This window comes from Protopterus annectens, chromosome 2.part0 (assembly GCF_019279795.1).
Source record: "Protopterus annectens isolate FY-2018-M chromosome 2.part0, PAN1.0, whole genome shotgun sequence".
Taxonomy (NCBI): domain Eukaryota; kingdom Metazoa; phylum Chordata; order Ceratodontiformes; family Protopteridae; genus Protopterus; species Protopterus annectens.
The window spans coordinates 1,757,359,150-1,757,379,232 of record NC_056728.1 but is presented as its reverse complement, the minus strand read 5'-3'; the positions used below and the strand labels follow the sequence as shown (position 1 = coordinate 1,757,379,232).

Here is a 20,083-nt window from a genome sequence, read left to right as displayed (position 1 = left end):
ATAAATCAAAGCCAAATATCGGCAGTGTACCAGACGTATTTATCTCACTGTATCTAGTTACATTTAACAAAACTTGAAATACGCTAGGACTAGAACCGGATTCATTCACAATACACCCGTATCACTATTTAATGAAGCGCCCGGTTTTGAAATGAAAGTATAATCTTTCCCCTAAATACACTAATGAAGTGCCCTGTTTTGGAATACAAGTAAAACCTTTCCCCAAAATATGCTAGGCGTACTTAATACTAGCTCGTTAAGTTCCCAGACAACTATTCAAAGAAGCAACTTGTTGTAGTGCAGTAGGACAAACCGTGCCACGATTTAGTGTGAGAAATAGCCCTCCCTTGCAGCCAGTTAGAAGTAAAAGCCTTATAATGAGGCGATTGCAACATATAGTTCGGCACTTTCTCATACAATTAAGAGATGGTGACTGAATGAGAAAGGCTGGCATTAAGGCTCAACAAACCCTTTATTCTGTTGCTCTCTACACACCTCCACAATGAAGCCGACACCTCATAAAAGAGGCTAAAATGCTATTTCCAGTTCAAACGGATGTCCATTAACCCGACAAGGTACTACAAATGATTTAAAAACCCTCAGGACACTGACAAAATGGTCTAGTAGCCTGGAGAATACATTGAGAGGACTGGCGTTCTACAAACAAGTGAAGTGGCTTACTAGTAACCCACGTGGGAGCCACTTAAGTCACGATTGTATATAACAGTATCAAACAGATTACAAATACATTGCACACCTCATCTTAGTTTAGGTTAAAAAAGCATTGGTTAGTCTTTCCATTAGTCTAATAGCTTCCAAGATGTACAGCAGTAACAGCAAACACTTACAAAATGGGCATAGACCCTCCGAGGTCAGGGACACAGCAGCCAGGGCAACTATAGGTTGAATAAAGATGGCGCCACACTGGGCTACCCTACTATATGCTATTAGGGAGGATATGAGGTGGAAGGGGAGGAGAATAGGGAAGGAGCAGGACAGATAGACCTGGGAGGGGCAAAAGACCCTTGAAAGGCGAGCTATACATGGGAGGGGCAAAAGACCCTTGTAAGGTGAGCTAGGAAAGATAGATTAGAGTAGATTAGATTAAAGGCCCAATTATGGTCACACCTCTCAACCTAGTAGTTTCAGAAATCTACACAAGCCTTAAACTTAAGGTGGAACCACTCACTCAAAATAACGGCAGGTTTTCAGTATTGCCCTTATGAACAGAAACGGTTGTCCATAGGAACTAGTCAGAAAATCCAATCTATGTCATTATTTAGCATCTTCAGTCCTCATGGATTTACATGAAGAACACATTTATGATGAATAGCTCAAAAACAGGAGTCATCACTCTGGACTTTCTGGAAGACAAGGCCCTAGCCCTTTATTATGTCTCATACAGGCTTTTATAGGGGAGATCTATGCCTGGCCTACAGGGCATTGTCAGACCCCACTCTGATGAATCTTCTGCATATCCACAAAATACGCAGCACCAGAATTACACATTCTAAACACTTAAAGCTTGCCTGTGATATAAATAGGCTCTGCTGCAGAGGTAGCTATGTATCACAGAGACTACTCCATCTATGGAACAGGCTCCCCATCCATGTGAAGCAGAGTTCCTCCCTAACCCAATTCAAGTGCTGTGGCTGATGACACCCTTCAGAAATGCATACACACCCGTACAAGAACTCCATAATGAGGCATACACACAGACCATAATTATAATAGAGTGTGTGTTTGGGATGCTCACGTCATGGTTCCGGTGCCTGTACACATCCGGTGGAGCCTTGCAGTAATCATAAGCTACAGGTACTCAAATTGTCATCTTATGTGCCATGCTACACAATATAATCCTGAGGAAACAGCTTCAACAGGAGCAGCACGGGGGAGGGCCACACAGCCCCCCACCATTGCCAAGGCCTGCACAGCCACAGAGTGACTTGGAGGAGGAACAATCTGAGCCTGCCCCAGTAGGCAGAAGGAGGTGTGCCCGATATGCCCTGGTACTTGGAAAAGAGGCAACGCATAGCACATACACTGACACAGGAGGGACCCAGGGAATGACACCTCTCTCTGACGTGCACATACAGTAAAAGGGATGCCAAACATGACACTACCTGTGCTCAACCACATGTAGGGCGTGTACTATGTGCATCCAGCATAGGCAGCCCTCCAGCACCATCCTCAATACTGTACACCCACAAGGTAAGTCACTCACCTTAGCAATTGCCAAATGGAGTAGTATGTGTTGTTACCTGTATCTATGGTATTGATGTGAGCATGCAAGGGAATCGGGTGGCTGAGTGGGATACCCGCAGATAGTACACACCTATAGTGGCAGCATGAGATCTGCAACAAATACTGGTGTCACCATAGTAGCCAGTACTACACATTGTGACAAAACCCACTGCAGGAAATGTGCTGGGCCACATATGTGTCCATATGACACACACATGCCAGTCAGGGAGGTTCACATACCCAACAACAGTCTCACCCAGCAGGACAGATGTAAACAAACACAATCAAAGGCTGTGCTAAGGCCTCTGAATGATGCCTGTGGTTAACCTTCCCCCCAGGCCTACACAGACAGACTACACCAGGTCAGGCAGTGGGATATTAGTTCTGAAGTGTAGGAAGTCGGAAACTAATATGTAAGTCAATCAAACCTAAGACCTGTAGTACACTGATATGCCTCTAGTCAGCATGATAGGTTAGAAAACAGAATGAAATGGAGTACCTGACATACCAGTACAGTCATAGCAAATGCGTACAAGTGTCAGGTGTGTCCCCTCAATCCTGTGTAGCAATGTAGAAACAGTCAGGTGTGCCCCCCATATCCTATTTAGACATGCAGTAACAGTCAGGTGTGCCCCCCCAATCCTATGTAGAAATGTAGTAACAGTCAGGTGTGAACCCCCCCCACTCCCGTGTAGCAATGTAGAAATAGGTGTGCCGCATCCCAATCCTATGTAGACATGTAGTAACAGTCAGGTGTGCCCCCCAATCCTATGTAGACATATAGTAACAGTCAGGTGTGCCCCCCCACAATCCTATGTAGAAATGTAGTAACAGTCAGGTGTGCCCCCCCACTCCTGTGCAGCAATGTAGAAACAGTCAGGTGTGCCCCACACTCCCGTGTAGCAATGTAGAAACAGTCAGGTGTGCCATTCCCAATATTATGTAGACATGTAGTAACAGTCAGGTGTGCCCGCCCCCAATCCTATGTACACATGTAGCAACAGTCAGGTGTATCCCCCCAATCCTATGTAGAAATGTAGTAACAGTCAGGTGTGTCCCCCCAATCCTATGTAGAAATGTAGGAACAGTCAGGTGTGCCCCCCACTCCTGTGTAGCAATGTAGAAACAGTCAGGTGTGCCCCCCCATATCCTATGTAGACAAGTAGTAACAGTCAGGTGTGCCCCCCCAATCCTATGTAAACATGTAGTAACAGTCAGGTGTGCCCCCCCAATCCTGTGTAGTAATGTAGAAACAGTTAGGTTTGCCCCCCAATACCTATGTAGACATGTAGTAACAGGTGTGCCCCCCAATCCTATGTAGAAATGTAGTAACAATCAGGTGTGCGCCCCCCCCACTCCCGTGTAGCAATGTAGAAACAGTCAGGTGTGCCACTCCCAATACTATGTAGACATGTAATAACAGTCAGGTATGCCCCCCCAAATCCTATGTAGACATGTAGTAACAGTCAGGTGTGCCCCCCAATCCTATGTAGAAATGTAGTAACAGTAAGGTGTGAACCCACCCACTCCCGTGTAACAATGTAGAAATAGGTGTGCTGCATCCCAATCCTATGTAGACATGTAGTAACAGTCAGGTGTGCCTCCCAATCCTATGTAGACATATAGTAACAGTCAGGTGTCCCCCCCCCAATCCTTGTAGAAATGTAGCAACAGTCAGGTGTGCCCCTCCACTCCCATGTAGCAATGTAGAAACAGTCAGGTGTGCCACTCCCAATATTATGTAGACATGTAGTAACAGTCAGGTGTGCCCGACCCCAATCCTATGTACACATGTAGCAACAGTCAGCTGTACCCCACCCCCAATCCTATGTAGAAATGTATCAACAGTCAGGTGTCCCCCCCCAATCCTATGTAGAAATGTAGGAACAGTCAGGTGTGCCCCCCCACTCCTGTGTAGCAATGTAGAAACAGTCAGGTGTGCCCCCCCATATCCTATGTAGACAAGTAGTAACAGTCAGGTGTGCCCCCCCAATCCTATGCAGACATGTAGTAACAGTCAGGTGTGCCCCCCCATCCTGTGTAGTAATGTAGAAACAGTCAGGTGTGCCACTCCCAATACCTATGTAGACATGTAGTAACAGGTGTGCCCCCAATCCTATGTAGAAATGTAGTAACAGTCAGGTGTGCCCCCCACTCCCATGTAGCAATGTAGAAACAGTCAGGTGTGCCACTCCCAATACTATGTAGACATGTAGTAACAGTCAGGTGTGCCCCCCTAATCCTATGTACACATGTAGAAACAGTCAGGTGTGCCCCCCCAATCCTATGTAGAAATGTAGTAACAGTCAGATATGCCCCCACAATCCTGTGTAGCAATGTAGAAACAGTTAGGTGTGCCCCCCAAAACCTATGTAGACATGTAGTAACAGTCAGGTGTGTCCCCCAACAATCTTATGCAGAAAAGTAGAAATGGTCTGGTGTGCCCCCCCCAATCTGATGTACACATGTAGTATTAACAATCAGATGTGCCCTCCCACTCCCATGCAGAAATGTAGTAACAGTCAGGTGTGCACCCCCAATCCTATGTAGAAATGTACTAACATGTATGTGTAGGTATAATACCAGTGGAGCACAGATGCCCATAGGTGGCCAAGGTAGCAGGATGGATTGTAGCATTTGTACAATACGCAGGTATGTGTGTCTTTGGTTGGTGTGTGTTTCATATTGTGTGAGAGTGGTCAGTATGTATGCATGTTGAGGTTTGACCTGGTGGCCATCGCCCACTATTGCCGATGACAGGGCCAAGTCCTCACAATTGCAGTGCACCAGACAATCCCCACCAGTATAACACATGCTAGGAGTAAGCCATTGTAAATGTATGGTGGTAATATGTGTCACCATCTGAAAGATGAACATGGCATGGCTGTTGGGGTAGATATACAAGCAGTACACAGGGAAATGTATCCCAGACATACAGTATACAATGTGTAACTGTAAAATGGACACACCCTTGGAACTGTACATACAGGTATGCATCACATTATCTGGCCCTGTAGTAGGGAATACTGGTGTCTTCTGGCCGAACACTTGCAGATCACAAAGGTGATAGGACTGACGTATTGGAGAACAGCTGATGTACCTGAACATACCACCATAACTGGAATGCCCCATGCATATCTGTGAGTCAGATGCAAGTAGTGTCCACAGCACACATGCATCCAGCTCACCCAAACACCACCCACAGGTACCTCTCTGGTCGTATACCTGCTGTTGGGAATGGGCATATGACCCCCACCTGTGTATGGCAATAGCGAAAGAATGCAGCATGCAGTGCAGGTGTCCCACGCAGGTGTGTCCCTAGCTGTAGGTATCACCCTGCCAGCATCCACACCACCTGATCAATACTGATAGAAAGTATTGGCATGAACACCTAGCACACCTACCCTGTCACCCCAGGGGAATATACTGTATGGTGGTCTGGGACTGTAGGACTGACAGAATGCAACGGCTTGCCACAGCTGGCCTGCATCACCACCAAATGGCCTACAGGCCTCTGTCAAAGGCCTGTGTCTCACACATACTACCAATGCCCAAAATGGCCAATAAACTATTAATTTCTGGGCTGAAACCACTCTTCCAGGGACAGATAGGCTGCTCAAAGCTCCCGCTCTCACAGTGAACAGAGAAAGTTCCTTCTATCCAAGTAAGGTATGGGCAAACACAGAAACTTGTAACACAGCCCTGAATTCAGCATTAACCTGAAAACTGGACTATACTAGCTTAGAAAGGTGGGAAAACGAGTATATATATTTTTTTCAGAAAATAAAGCAGATACAATAAAAAAAATTAAATGCACAGAAGTGGCTATCACACTTGAGTGTGTAGCCTACAACAGTTAAACAGGTAATTTAAACACAAAACAACTTTGTTAAAGTGCAGGCAGTAAAATAAGTACAATATGTAGCTGAAACAAGCTTTTTAAATCACAGAAACTCTAGAAATTCGGCATTTTAAGCAGAATTAGTTAAAGGCAGCAAGAAAATGCAGAAAAATTATACTTAATCACTCCAAAGTCTCTCTTTTGTCTCTCTGCTGCTGGAGAACTCTGCAGGGCACCAGGCAGGGGCTTGCTGAGCTGTATACAAGCACAAAAACCTTGCAAATGCGGGTTTTACAGCAGGGAAATGAAAGGGATAGAAATTAGCCCAAAATGGCCAATAAACTACTAATTTCTCTGCTGAAACCACTCCTCCAGGGACAGATAGGCTGCTCAAAGCTCCCTCTCTCACAGTGAACAGAGAAACTTCGTTCTATCCAAGTAAGGTATGGGCAAACACAGAAACTTGTAACACAGCCCTGAATTCAGCACTAACCTGAAAACTGGACTATACTAGCTTAGAAAGGCGGGAAAACAAGTATTTTTTTTTTTTCAGAAAATAAAGCAGATGCATTCAAAAAAACACTTTAAATGCACAGAAATTGCTATCACTCGAGTGTGTAGCCTACAACAGTTAAACAGGTAATTTAAACACAAAAACGACTTTGTTAAAGTGCAGGCAGTAAAATAAGTACAATATTTAGCTGAAATAAGCTTTTTAAATCACAAAAACTCTAGAAAATCTGAGTTTTAGATGGAATTAGCTAAAGGCAGCAAGAAAATGCAGAAAAATGATACTTAATCACTCCAAAGTCTCCCTTTTGTCTCTCTGCTGCTGTAGAACTCTGCAGGGCACCAGGCAGGAAGTTGCTGAGCTGTATCCACAACTAATACTTATATAAGATCTCAAAGCACAATTAACAAATCAGAAATTGTAGGATGGTTCTGTAGATAGACCTATGCATTTTTTTGCAGTGGTTGTAATTCTAGATTCATTAAGCTGCTAAGCTGGATTCAGCAAACACTGTCACCAGCCCAAATACAACCCCTGTCCTTCAAGGAGACTATATATAAGAAACCATTGCCTACAGAGTCCAAGTACAAGCAGCACATCAGAATAACCTTGTTTTGTTACTGTCACCTCTGTGCAGTTAATGTTTCTAAGAAGCCACAGTCAGACTATGTGGTATTCATGCATAACGGGACAAGAGACTGAACAATTTCAGAACTGCACAGAACTGTTATCAAGGTTATGATGTCATAACTTTTTCAAATCCCATGTCCAGAGTGTGCATTTTATAGAACAGAAGCAAAATCAAAATGTATTGCTCTGAAATAAAAAAAATAAATAAATTTCAAAAACAATCAGCTGAAATGCATTTTATTAGCTGTATGTACTACTATCAAGTATAACTTCACTTAAAAATGTCACGTGTTGCTGTGTTGCAATTAACGGACTAATGCCTATGGGCTACTGACACCCAGACCTTTGCAAATATCAAGCAATGTAGACTGGACAGAAACTATAAGTGTGCAAGAGCAACCTTTGAAGCAGGAAAAATGGAGCACTAGCAAAACATCAGTTTGGGACAATAATGTGATATTAACAGCAAGAGGGAGTGTATAAATGAAGGAGCAACAGTAAAACATAAAATGAGAATAAAACTTAGTAAGGAATACTTTAGAAGACTTAAATTAAAGCTTGAAAACAGCGTTGACATCTAGGCACAAAATCCAAGCTATAAACAAATTAGCTCTTCCTGTCCTAACTTACAGTTTTGGAGTGATTAACTGGCACTAAAACGTGATGGATATATTAGATGGGAAATCACGAAGGAAGCTTCATGCTCACCAAATGATTTATAAAAATCAGTGCATACCAAGATTATATATTCGCTGTTCCAAGGAGGAATGGGCCTCCTTGAAATTGATTACATGTACAGATCTGCAACTGTGGGACTCCACACACATGTACTGACCTCACAAGACCCAAACGTACTGAAAGTTTTGAAAGCTGAGGAGACTAAATCTAAAAATTACTTGTCTGCTTAATTGAGCAGAAGCATTTCGGTCTTAAGCAGGAATGGAAATCAAAACAGAAATAGATAAAATCAGGCAGGAACAGAATGTACCCAAAAACAAAAGAAAGAGTATAAGTTGAAGAACCAGATGAGAAGGCAAGAAATGTGGAAAAACATAACTATAGTTGCAAAGTATAGAAAACTTCTGGAAGAAACTCATGTTGATATGTAACGAATGTAGGTATGGATAAGGAGAGGAGAATGTAAACCATGAGATGAAAGGTTAATATTGGCTGCCCAAGATAGTAGTCTATGAACACGCTGGTTGACAAAGTCCATTGAACCTGTGGTAGAAACAGACAAATGTAGGTTTTGGAAAACTGAACTGGAAGCAATTGCACACCTCGTTGCTGGTTGTGACATAGTAATGGCACAAGGACTTTATACTCATAGGCATAACAATGTGGCAGGACTAAACCAGGAAGTAAATGCACACACAGCCAGGAAATGGAACAGCTTGTTGTAAGTTCACCAAGGCAGATTCAGTAAATCCAGGTAGGCAAAATAATTCCTTTATTCAGAACCACAGAATAATAACACACAAGCCTTCCAGAGGAATTCTGAGCTTTATCAAGTGACACCATGCTGTTGAATCAGGTGTCTTATATACCTTGAAAATCCTAGGTTAATTAGAAAGCACTACCAATTAACATTTTAAAGAGACTATGCACTATTCCACATGCTTAAAAATTCCTTTAAAACAAAATATATAAAAAAATATAATAGATTGCTTAAAATAATGCATTAATGCATCTGTCACTACTAAAAATGCTAATAGCTTAAAAATAAACAAAACATTGTGCACTGTTTCCATAGTGTTTAACTTTTGTAATAAAACTTGCTTTGTTTAAAAAGTTGCACTTCTTTTGAAAATTGGAATAAGATGGAGTGACTTGACGTACCAACTGTTGTTCGTGTAAGTATAATATAAGGCTAATGCCAAGTATGGGTATGACAATATTTTCCTTTTCTTGGTCTTGTTGACAACCCTGCTGGAAAAAGAACACTATATCTTAACCAAGTTAAACTATGCTGTACAATAGGTCTTTCCTTAACATAGACTTTGTATAGTGTAGCATTAAGTGAAAATCATGCCCACTGTCCAAACATAAAACTGAAATTTATGGTACTGGAGCAAGTTAAGCCTGATGTGATCAGTATCAAGCCGCTTTGAAACTAAGAAGGGCAAGACTTTAGTTTGATTCCCTCTATGTTAAGGAAAGACCCATTGTACAGCATAGTTTTAACTGGTTTAATATAGTGTTCTTTTTCCAGCAGGGTTGTCAACAAGACCAAGAAAAAGGAAAAATATTGTCATACCCATATAGGCATTTAGCCTTATATGAACTTTTGCACAAAGCAAGTTTTATTAAGTTAAACACTATTATATTTTTATATATTTTGTTTTAAAGCATAGTCTCTTTAAAATGTTAAATGGTAGTGCTTTCTAATTAACTAGATTTTCCTCAGAATTCCTCTGAGGCGAAAGCGTGTGTGTGTATTTATTGGTTCTGAATATGGTGAACTTACAATAAGCTGTTCCATTTCCTGGCTGTGTGTGCATTTACTTCCTGGTTTGGTTCTCTGCTGTCAATGTGGCAGGACTGTTGCAATGGGGATTGTACAAACATTATGGTGTTGAAGTGGCTGAAAAACCCTGGAAAAATGAGCACCAAAGCATCACAGAAAATTATAAAGTTTATATCTCATAGGATAACCCATTACCAGTAGTTCAAAAGATAGATGCTAGAAAAACGGATAAAGTGGTCTAAGAAAAGAAGGCAAAAGTAGTATTGATCACTGAAATCTCTACACCGAGTGACTCCCGTGTCTTGCGTACAGAGAGACACAAAGTCATAAAATATCAGGATCTGCAGGCAAAAACAAGAACAATGTGTAAGAATGATACCCAGACAGTTCCAACAGTAGTAGGAGCAACGGGTCTTATAAAAAAGAATGTACAATTGTATATAGATATGTCAGCAATCCATGTAAGTCGGTACAAAGTGCAGAAGGTGTCATTACTGGGGACAGTGCGGCTGCTGCGACGAGCACTTTGGGCTGACATCAAAGATTGAACCTATACTAATGTCATGATATGCACGTCACAGCTCGTGCAAAATAAAGAAATCCACTAGGCAGCTACAACGGGAAGACAAGCATTTAAAACAATGTTCAAAGAAAGCAACTACAGCGATGCATCACAACTTATGCTTGTCTGTCAAGCAAAAGTTTCTCAAGAAATAGTCTTACTTATCCAGCATATCAGAAGTGCAGAAGGTTACAACTTTGTCTGCTATTAAGTGGCAATTTCCCGTTAATGGGGCAACAGCTTTACAACGCATTTGTTTCACTCGAGATTACACAATTCTGAACACATTTTAAAATGAGTAAGGCTTTCATGTGTTGCCTCTGTATCTCTGAGGTGCTGCTGTTCCTTTATTCAGAATGTAAATCAGGTGTTTGCTGTACATGAGGAACAGCTCAGTATTTTCAGGTAGCCAGACAGCCGAGGATTAATTTAGACCAGACGCTTTTCTTCTTCCAATTGGTCACAGAAAGAATCTGAGAGGAGCCTAATATTCAATGTTGTTTACTTGTAGTTTAACGAATTATCTATCCATTACCCTCAAAGCTCTGCCAATAAAATTATTGTTGCAAATACTTACATATTCATTTGAAACTGAACATACCCTGCTATATGTAAAATGTTACTTGCCATCACGGAAACAAGTAGGCAAATGGAGAAGCAGACCTGATGCAAACTATTGCCGAAGAATAGGAATTTGCACTGCAGTGTTATACTTTTATAAGGGATCGGCACCCCAGAAAGCCCATTTGCAAAAATGTACACCTCCATGCAAGGAGCGCTTCTGTTTTAGCTCTCCTATTTCAGTTTAGAAAAGCTATGATGCAGCAAGAAGCTGCTACAGTGTAGACTGGACTCTGGTTTTAGTTAAAAAAAAAAAAAAGAAAATGTTTAGCACAAATTTGTGATGCAGCAAACAGCTGCTATAGCACACAGTGGTGCTTTACAGTAGATCAAGAAATCCGGATCTAAGACATGACTAAAAGTAAGACGACCATGCACAATAGGGAAACCTTTTTTAATATTCCTCTTACAAACTCCGCAAGTTGATCTAATAACAGGTTTTCCAGTTGCATGACTTCTGTGCATGGAGCGCTTGAATTTCAGCTCTCCCATTTTAGTTGGAAAAAAAAAAGGTTAAGAAACTAGCTAGGATGCAGCAAACAGCGGCTGTATAGACCGCATAACCGACATACCTTATGGGGATGTGTAGTACACTGGGGAGCATCAGGGTACTTACACTATGGGATCGGCAGCCCAGTTGTTACAGTGTACACCTGCCTGCATGGAGCGCTTCTGTTTCAGCTATGATAGAAGCAGCTGCTATAGTGTTGGCCAGACTCTGGTTTTAGTTATTAAAAAAAAAAAGAAAAGTTTTTAGCTAAAATTTACAATGCAGCAAACAGCTGCTATAATGCACAGTGGTGCTTTACAGTACAGCAAGAAATCCGGATCTAAGGCATTACTAAAAGTGGGATGAAGGTGCACAATAGGGAAACCTTTTTAAATGTTTCTCTTACAAACTTTGCAAGTTGATCTAATAACAGGTTTTGCATTAGCATGATTTGTCTGCATGGAGCGCTTGAGTTTCAGCTCTCCCGTTTTAGTTTAAAAAAAAGGCAAATAGCTAGGATGCAGCAAACAGCTGCTGTAGTGTAGACTGCACAACGAACATAGTGTACGGGGATGTACAGTACACTGGGGACATCAGGGTACTTATATCGGCACCCCAGGCAGCCCAATTGGTAGAGTGTATACCTGCCTGCACAGAGAGCTAAGTGCTTCTGTTTCAGCTCTCCAGTTGTAGTAAAAAAAGAAGAAAAAAAACGTTTATTAAATAGGTACGATGCAGCAAACGGATGCTATAGGGTACACTGGTGCTTTACTGTACAGAACACTGGGGAACAGCAACACTTTCCGTTGATTTGCATTACATGAAGATGATGAAGTTAGTTACAGCAACAGATCGGCATCATACATCTCATACCTCTTAGAGCAAAACATCGAAACTTGATAGAATACCATTAGCACAATTTGTCTAAAGAGGATCACATGTGAAAGTAAAACACCTGTCATTATTTTTAAAATAAAATCAATAATGCTTTGCCAGTAACTTGCCTGAAAATCATAATTTTATGAAGGAAGGACCAAAAATATGAGGCAGAAATCTGGACATTCAGCAATAATTTTGTCAGTTGAAAAGTATGATCGGCACATAAAAGTGTGAACTTACCGAGGAGGTTATTCAGCCTGTGTAAATACTTCTTTTAAATAAAGGATCGGAACTACAGCAGGGTTGTGTTCTTTTTCCCAAGGGAAGGAAAATAGTGGTGGGAAAGGACACATTTAAAGAGCTGAGGGTAGGGAAGGGGGGTGTATGCTAATGTCACACTGAGGGTGGTACTATGGTAACCAGACTGAGAGCGGGACGCTCCTGGAGTAAAAACAGTGAAATTTGTAAAAAACTAAGGGGAAAGGTGCAGAAAGAGTGACACAGATGCATTTTATACTAGTTAAAGTATGCACTGGTGAAAAAAATGAAGTGTTCTGGGACCTGGATCTTTGACACTTTCCCTTTAAGCATAAGAATAATTGGAGACTAGTAGACTAAATAGTCAGGATATAGCAAGATGTAGCGAGAGCATGATGTGTTAGTATGGAAGACAGTATGGAGAAGTATACAAGTATTTACATGGAGTGGAGTAATGTTATAGTGGAGGAAGTCAGGTTTTGGGGGGCGTTGTTAAGGTACAGGTCCATAACCAGAGAGTAGAGAGATGTAGTCTGAGGGATTTTTTTAAAGGAAGCAGGATTGCTAATTGTTCTGACTGAAGGTGGGAGATTATTCCATAGCGCTGAGACAGTAAAAGAATACAACATGTGGCCAGCTGAGAGATCAGGTTTATCAACTCTCAGTAACGTACAATATCAGTTCTGACTTTCCACAATTTAATGTGAACCTCTCTATTCCCTTTCTTACAATTTCCTTTCAATTAGTCACAGCGATGACATATTCTTATCATCAGTGGAAAATCTATTTTCTCGTTCACTTTCCAAATTGCCCTACACCACCTTTTTCAATGACACCATCAGTCTGCTCAGTATGAGAGGACTCTAAGTGGTCATCCCTGATTAATGCTGTCCTTGGCTCCACTTGTACTGTTCTGTTCCACCCTTGTACCCTTTGTTCTAGGGCATATCCTCTTAAAACACCAACCAAACCCTCTAAATTCATATTATTAAGAACTTTATGTATCTAATAACAATCATCATCCTGTACTTGTAGACTGTGCTAATTCCCTAATAATACATAACACAGCTTTTGTATCACTCCCTCATCACACACTACAAATCTAAGATACGATTTTTCTTTCCAATATCTTTATGCTATACCTAATGAACTGCAGTCAAAATGTTTAGTCTTAAAATCATTCTAAAATCATCCTTTCCCTAAAGAAATGTTATACCCCCTAGTCCTCCATTAGTAACCCCCCCCCCCCATGACATTCCTGAAGAAGTGCTGGAAGCAATGTCAATTGACATCCCTCTAATTTATTATAAAAATCATACAGCAGCCCAGACACACTCCCTGGGTAAGAAATTTATTGCAGCCTCTTCCATACATTTCACCCTGTCAACTCTCAAAATCACAAAAGGGAACTCCTCAAAAATCATATGGTTCAAAATCATAACACTTAAATTTTGTTTGAGTAAATGTGTACCTTCAGTGTGGTAGTAAGGGAAAGGATGATTTTAGAATGATTTCAACCATTAAAGGAGTGACATACAAACTGGCACCATTCTAGGTGTAGCACGCATGTTTACACCCTGTGTTCACAGTAAAGGATGTTAACCTTTATGTTAATATCCCTTTGTCAAACACACTTTGGATACTTACACTTTGCAAGCAGACCATCAGCTTTACTGCTGATGACTTTGCTGTTCCTTATTTATACCACTGTCATGAATTTATATGTAATTAAAGTAAATACTACACATTTGTTCTTAGTTCTTGCCATTATTAATGATATAACAAAAATCATAGCACAATTTTCATTATACCTATATGAATTCAACAAAATCAAACTGAAACCATGCCTACACTTTGAACAGAAAGAAATGTTGCTGCATCCTGCTTAACATTACTTCTGTAAATTTTTAATATAATTTACATTTTATTTATTAACTAGCCTCCTTGTCACTAAGGTCAGGAGAAGCTTCTAGGCATCTCTTCATCCAATCAAACAACCAGTCCACTGTTTGGCATGTAAACATCAAGATGGCAAAGATCCTACCTCCTGTACAAAGATGCTATACTGTTCTGGTATTGGGACACAGAGGCATCCTTCTCTCTGCATTTCACGTCCCTGAAAAACTGAATGAGTTGACTTATAATCTCAGCTGGGCTTCAAGCCTTTTTCCCAAATCTCACAGTCTACATAAAAAAAAAGAACTTGGGGCCAGGTTTGTACCCACAGAACCTCTCAAAGGATCAAGTTTATGCTAAGATTTTTGTCTCATTAAGACATAAACTAGAGGAACGATCCAAGGATGCATAGTATTGCCATTGGACCATGTAGTATTAAATATTTATTTATCAGTGCACTAACCCGGTAAACAAACATAAATAAATACATACGTACTACAGCCTGTATAGTAAATGTGCCATCCATAAGCCATCAAGCAACTCTGTTTTACTTACTGAGATTGTCTGTGGTAGTAAGCATGGTCTGGACAAATGCTAGTCTTTAGTGGGAAGTATGTGCCAGTTCTATGATTATACTTGGACATGTGCTCTGTTTTCAGTATTTATCTGTATGGTGTTCACAGATATATATGGGATCCAGCAGATTTTGTGATTGATCTGCACATGACAAACCTAGCATGCAAGACATTATCTGTGTGTGACAGTCCCTTATCATTGTGGAAATTGTGCTTTTATTTCTTTGGTATGTTTTAAATGAAAATATTGACTACTATGACATACAGTGAACACAGACATAGATCCATAGATTCATAGATTATTACTAGGCTAACTGCCCTCATGGACTACTTCAAGCCTAGCCAATTACCCCCTGTGAGAATCAAACCCTGCACCTTGCGTTTCTAAGGTAAGCACCTTAACCATTACACCATCCTCCCACCCTGTGTTTATAGCTACAGGAATGACACACAGCTCAACAAAGCCACTTTTTACTGGTTTCTTTGCATCTATATGTGCCTGCACTTGTTTATAGTTTGTAATGCGCTGACATAGGGCATGTGTATAGACAGACTGCCAACAATACTGAAATACCGTCTTTAATTACCTTTACTCTACTTTAAAATTTCACCTATCACCGTTAGCCATTTATGGTGTTGTATATATTTGTACATCTTGTACAATGCTGTACTGGTTAGTTACAGAGGATATTTGTTACTGTAGTTATGAATTGACATTTTTTGGTAAGCAGTAAATTTTTGGGACCTACTTTTAGGTCTACATAGGATTACACTACAAAGGTTCAAAATGTTCAAAATGTCGAACACATAAGATCAGTAAAAGCATTTTGAACATTCACATTACTGAAAAACAGAAACACAGAACCTACAAAAGGTCACAAAAAGAAAAAAAATCCTTTTGCAATCTATAAATAAAAACCCTTTCATAACACTCGCATCTAAATTGTATGAATGGTAGTGCTGTTCCAGAAAGGGTTCTTCTAAGGTAAGATGTACAGTTAGGGTCAGGACAGGGGTAGATCTGGAATTAGCACATATTAATTCATACCCCTGCACCAGATTAATAACGCATGCCACCTCTAACATTAACCCTTCACTCTACCTTGGAGAACACCTTTCCACAACAGTACTGTTATGTAAGACAGCTCAGACACCCACCACTAAATCTATCCCCTTACATAATTCTAACCCGCAAACATTCATGCCCACACACTAAACTGATACTCTTACCTAACCCTAACTCACATACACGTTCAAATACAGTCCCACCCCTCATACAAACGCACTTACCTCTTTCAACAACATGGTATTCGGCAAAACAAACATTCAAAAATGGCCCTACATTTCACTTTATGAACAAATGAATGTTAAATAATGTGTACAGGTCCCGTAGATATAGATATAGATATAGATATAGATATAGATATAGATATAGATATAGATATAGATATAGATATAGATATAGATATAGATATATCTAGCATGCATATGTGTGTGTCTCTATGTGAGAGTTTTTCTTCCCCTCTATCAATATATAAGCTTGTATGTTTGCACAATATTCGTGTATATGTATTATACATGCATACACATGTCTCTGTGTGTATGTGCATATATGTATAGACAAATATGCTGTTACATTTATGGTTCTGAACATGTAAAGACACTGATAGAATAGGTCACTTGTTCAAGGAAATTTGCACATAGATCCTAGACATTTAGACTTCAGTGTAATCCACATTTCTTGTTCAAGTTGCCAAATAAAAATGTTATGCCTTGCCAGAAGGGACTGAGCAGTCTTTCCAGTCAGGTATGGTAATGCACAATAGTCAACATACTTTGGTTTCATTTTTTGCCTTAATCTTAGCTGCTATGGCAAATCCATTGTCAAGTGAAAATCTTGCACTATTCTTTACTAGCCTCTAAATAAATGTTGAGTATGTCACATTCTTAATGTATAACAAATTCACAAAGATTAGAAACTGATCGTTTCCATTACTTACAGCATACCTACGGTTGAACCTACCACTAAAATACACATGTGCTTTCATGAAAAAGCCTCTTCCAGAAAGGATACAAAACAGTCGAGAGACAGAACCCCAAGGCTGCCAATAATCCAGGGAATGTGGTGTATCACAAAGTTGCCCTCATTTTGACCTCTTTCGGGATTCTTTAGGAGAATGCTTAGTCCATAAGATGTGTTACCTAGCATAGCCAAACAAAACAGACTGATGGATAAACCCTCTGTGGACTTCCTCTTGAACTAAAAGAAACAGAAATTAATCTATTAAACCAACTTGAAACACTGGACTGAGAATACATCTTTCATACACATTTTAATCCATTATTGATAACATGAATACGGGTGTATCTAGGAATGTAAATGTTATACACTATTACTCTCACTTTCCATTATAAACATACTATTAGCTGTCCAGTACTTTATCCAGATTTCATCTCAGATTGTTTTTTTTTTCTATAGTTACACAGTACAGTACTTCATGCAGAAAGACAGAACAACACCAAGTTGTATATACCTGAAGAATAAATTACTCATTCATGTTACAAAAAAATCGTATTTTAATATTAAACTGTGAATACCTATACAGTAGAGAGTCGATTATCTGAACTAATTGGGACCTAAGGTAGTTTAGATAATCAAACTGTTTGGATAATCAAACATATAATTGAATCGGATAAAAAACTTCTAAAAATGTTTCTGATTAACATTAAACAAGAAAAATAAAACAAATATACTGTAAGTACAAAACGGTGTAATATATTACTGTGGTACAAGCTCAAAAAACACTCACAAGCAAATATGTACAATGTTTACGTATTCAGACTTCATGATTTTTCTTACTTGAAAACTTTGGAAGGCTGCGTTCGGATAATTGACATTTCTGATAATCAACGTTCGGATAATCGACTCTCTACTGTAATGGCTTTGTAGGTGGGTAAAGTACTGACACTAAAATACCCAGTTTGACCACTGCATACTGTCAGCAAAGCTAGGAACTTCTATGAGCTTCATTCTGGGTTTGAATGCCACAGTTTCCATCTGCAAGCCACATGGATCTGAGCAAGTAACAATCAAATTGTGCTTCTGGCCACTGAAGTACTTGTGCTTGTTTGACTTACCTGGTTAACAAATGAATAAATTAAATAAAAAAAATGATCACCCCAAGACAAGACACTGGATAACGAATACAACATTGATCAGAAAAAAAAATAACTGATTATTGCCACAAAACCAGAGATCCTTCCAAACGTCACCAGTGGCCATTGCAGGGATGTATTAAAAACTGAGTGCTCACAACTACTTGTCCTTTCACCATGTAAGAATGATGCTGATGGAATGTTGCATTTCCTCAATATCCTCATGTCACAATTTACTGCAGAAAACTGTCAATGGAACCAAAACATTGGGAGCAAATAATTAGAGAGGAAAAGTAACAGAATGGGAAGAGGTCAAGAATTCATTTGGACTGCGAGGTAGAGATTACTTTTCCTATGAAAGACTGACATCAGAGTATAGGCAAACAGGAAGAAATAGGGGGATCCTAAGCAAAATATCAGCACTGGTGAAGTGTTTACTAGAATCTAAAACAGAAGCTGCTGTTAAAAATGTATAACTAGTAGGGAATATAAAATATTACATGATAACTATAAGAATCAATCAGAGAAGGTTAGAAATGATTGAGAAGGGAGACCGGATAAGCAATTCACAATAAAAAAAAACAATGGAGGGATATATGTATGACCCCCAAATATGCAACAAAGTCTAGAAGATTTAGGATTTTTGCTTGTAAATGTGTGCATAGGTATTTTTATACCTCAAGCAGACTCCAAATACTTTTTCCTCGGGTAAATTGCAAATGTTGGAGGTGTGATGATGAAAAAAGAGGCTATTGGGAACATATTTTTAGGGATGTAATGAGTTGGCAGACTTTAAAAATTCCCTGCAGATTACTGTAACAGAAATACTGGGTGAGCAAATAGGTGTAATTAAGGAAATAATTTTTCTGAGCTATGATACAGAATCGGAATTGCCCAGACATGGTAAGGCCTCGCTGAATTTAATTCTGGTGGCTACCTAAAAAGCAATTACTAGAAAATGGAAGTCAAAGTCTAAATCAACTGTACTAGAAGTAGTGAATATAGTAACAGAGATAAAGTAACTAGAAGTGGAATCTTTAGAAAAAGATAGGAGCAAATGTTATAGAAAAAAAATGGGAATTGTATGGGAACAATACATGCAGAATAATACTTTGTAGGAGAAAGGAGGTTTAAGGGAAGGCAGGAACTGAATGTGCTTTGTAATGTTTGAGTAACAATGACTGGCTAGATAAAAAAGTGATGTATAACTTCTGCAAATGAAAATATTTCAGTATTGTTTGTTTTCATTTACATAACTGCATGACTGCCTATGTCAAAAGTGACAATTTAATAAAGATATTTCTTGTTAAAAAATATCCTCATGTTACTACAGCAGAAATGCTATCCTGCCCACACAAGGAAAATGAAAGAAGATTCATACCACAATGGCTTACCCATGACATCTGAAAGCTCATATAACAGGTAAAAAAAAGGTTAGTTTCTAAGTCATCAACAAGAGGTGCCATTTGCCAAATTGTGTATCACATACAAAGAGCAAATAAAAGCTTGTAAAACATGTTTCTTTCCCAGCAGGAAAGATGCTTACTTTGAGCATCCTTGGTTGGACCCATCATAAGCACCACCTCTCTACAAATCGCCAAGGGCTTAAATATTCAGACCCAGTGATTTCTGTCAGTGCTTCTGGTGATTACCTTGCAGATGGTACACCGCATGTACCCCCACTCCATTTTGGACACCAAGCCTCTCTAACTCTGTCTGGACACTAATGGTCATACTCCCTACTACTCCTTCTCTACAGTGTTGTAAATATGATCAATAAGCTTCTTTCTAAACTTATCTCTTGTAGCAGAGCTGGAGCTAGTGGGCTGCATACAGCATTCCTTGCAACATATAGTACCTTTACAGCACATTTTGTTCAACACCTACTAAATACATCTCTTACTGCAAACACAGACTCAGAGATCTGCAACAGTATCACAATCACCTGACTCA

The 20,083-nt window shown here is 39.7% G+C and overlaps 1 protein-coding gene and 1 long non-coding RNA gene across 3 annotated transcripts in view; one reads left to right on the top strand and one right to left on the bottom strand.

The window, feature by feature from the left end:
* Positions 1–20,083, bottom strand: part of SLC66A1 (solute carrier family 66 member 1) — a 506,383-nt gene that overhangs the window by 44,771 nt on the left and 441,529 nt on the right. For both annotated transcript variants that reach the window (XM_044061786.1, XM_044061785.1), the window contains one exon: positions 17,049–17,234. In XM_044061786.1, coding sequence (XP_043917721.1) covers positions 17,049–17,234 — 186 coding nt within the window. The remainder of the gene's footprint in view (positions 1–17,048; positions 17,235–20,083) is intronic.
* The window catches only part of LOC122793609, a 372,997-nt gene that overhangs the window by 85,785 nt on the left and 267,129 nt on the right, over positions 1–20,083 (top strand). The gene's annotated exons all lie outside the window — the stretch shown is intronic.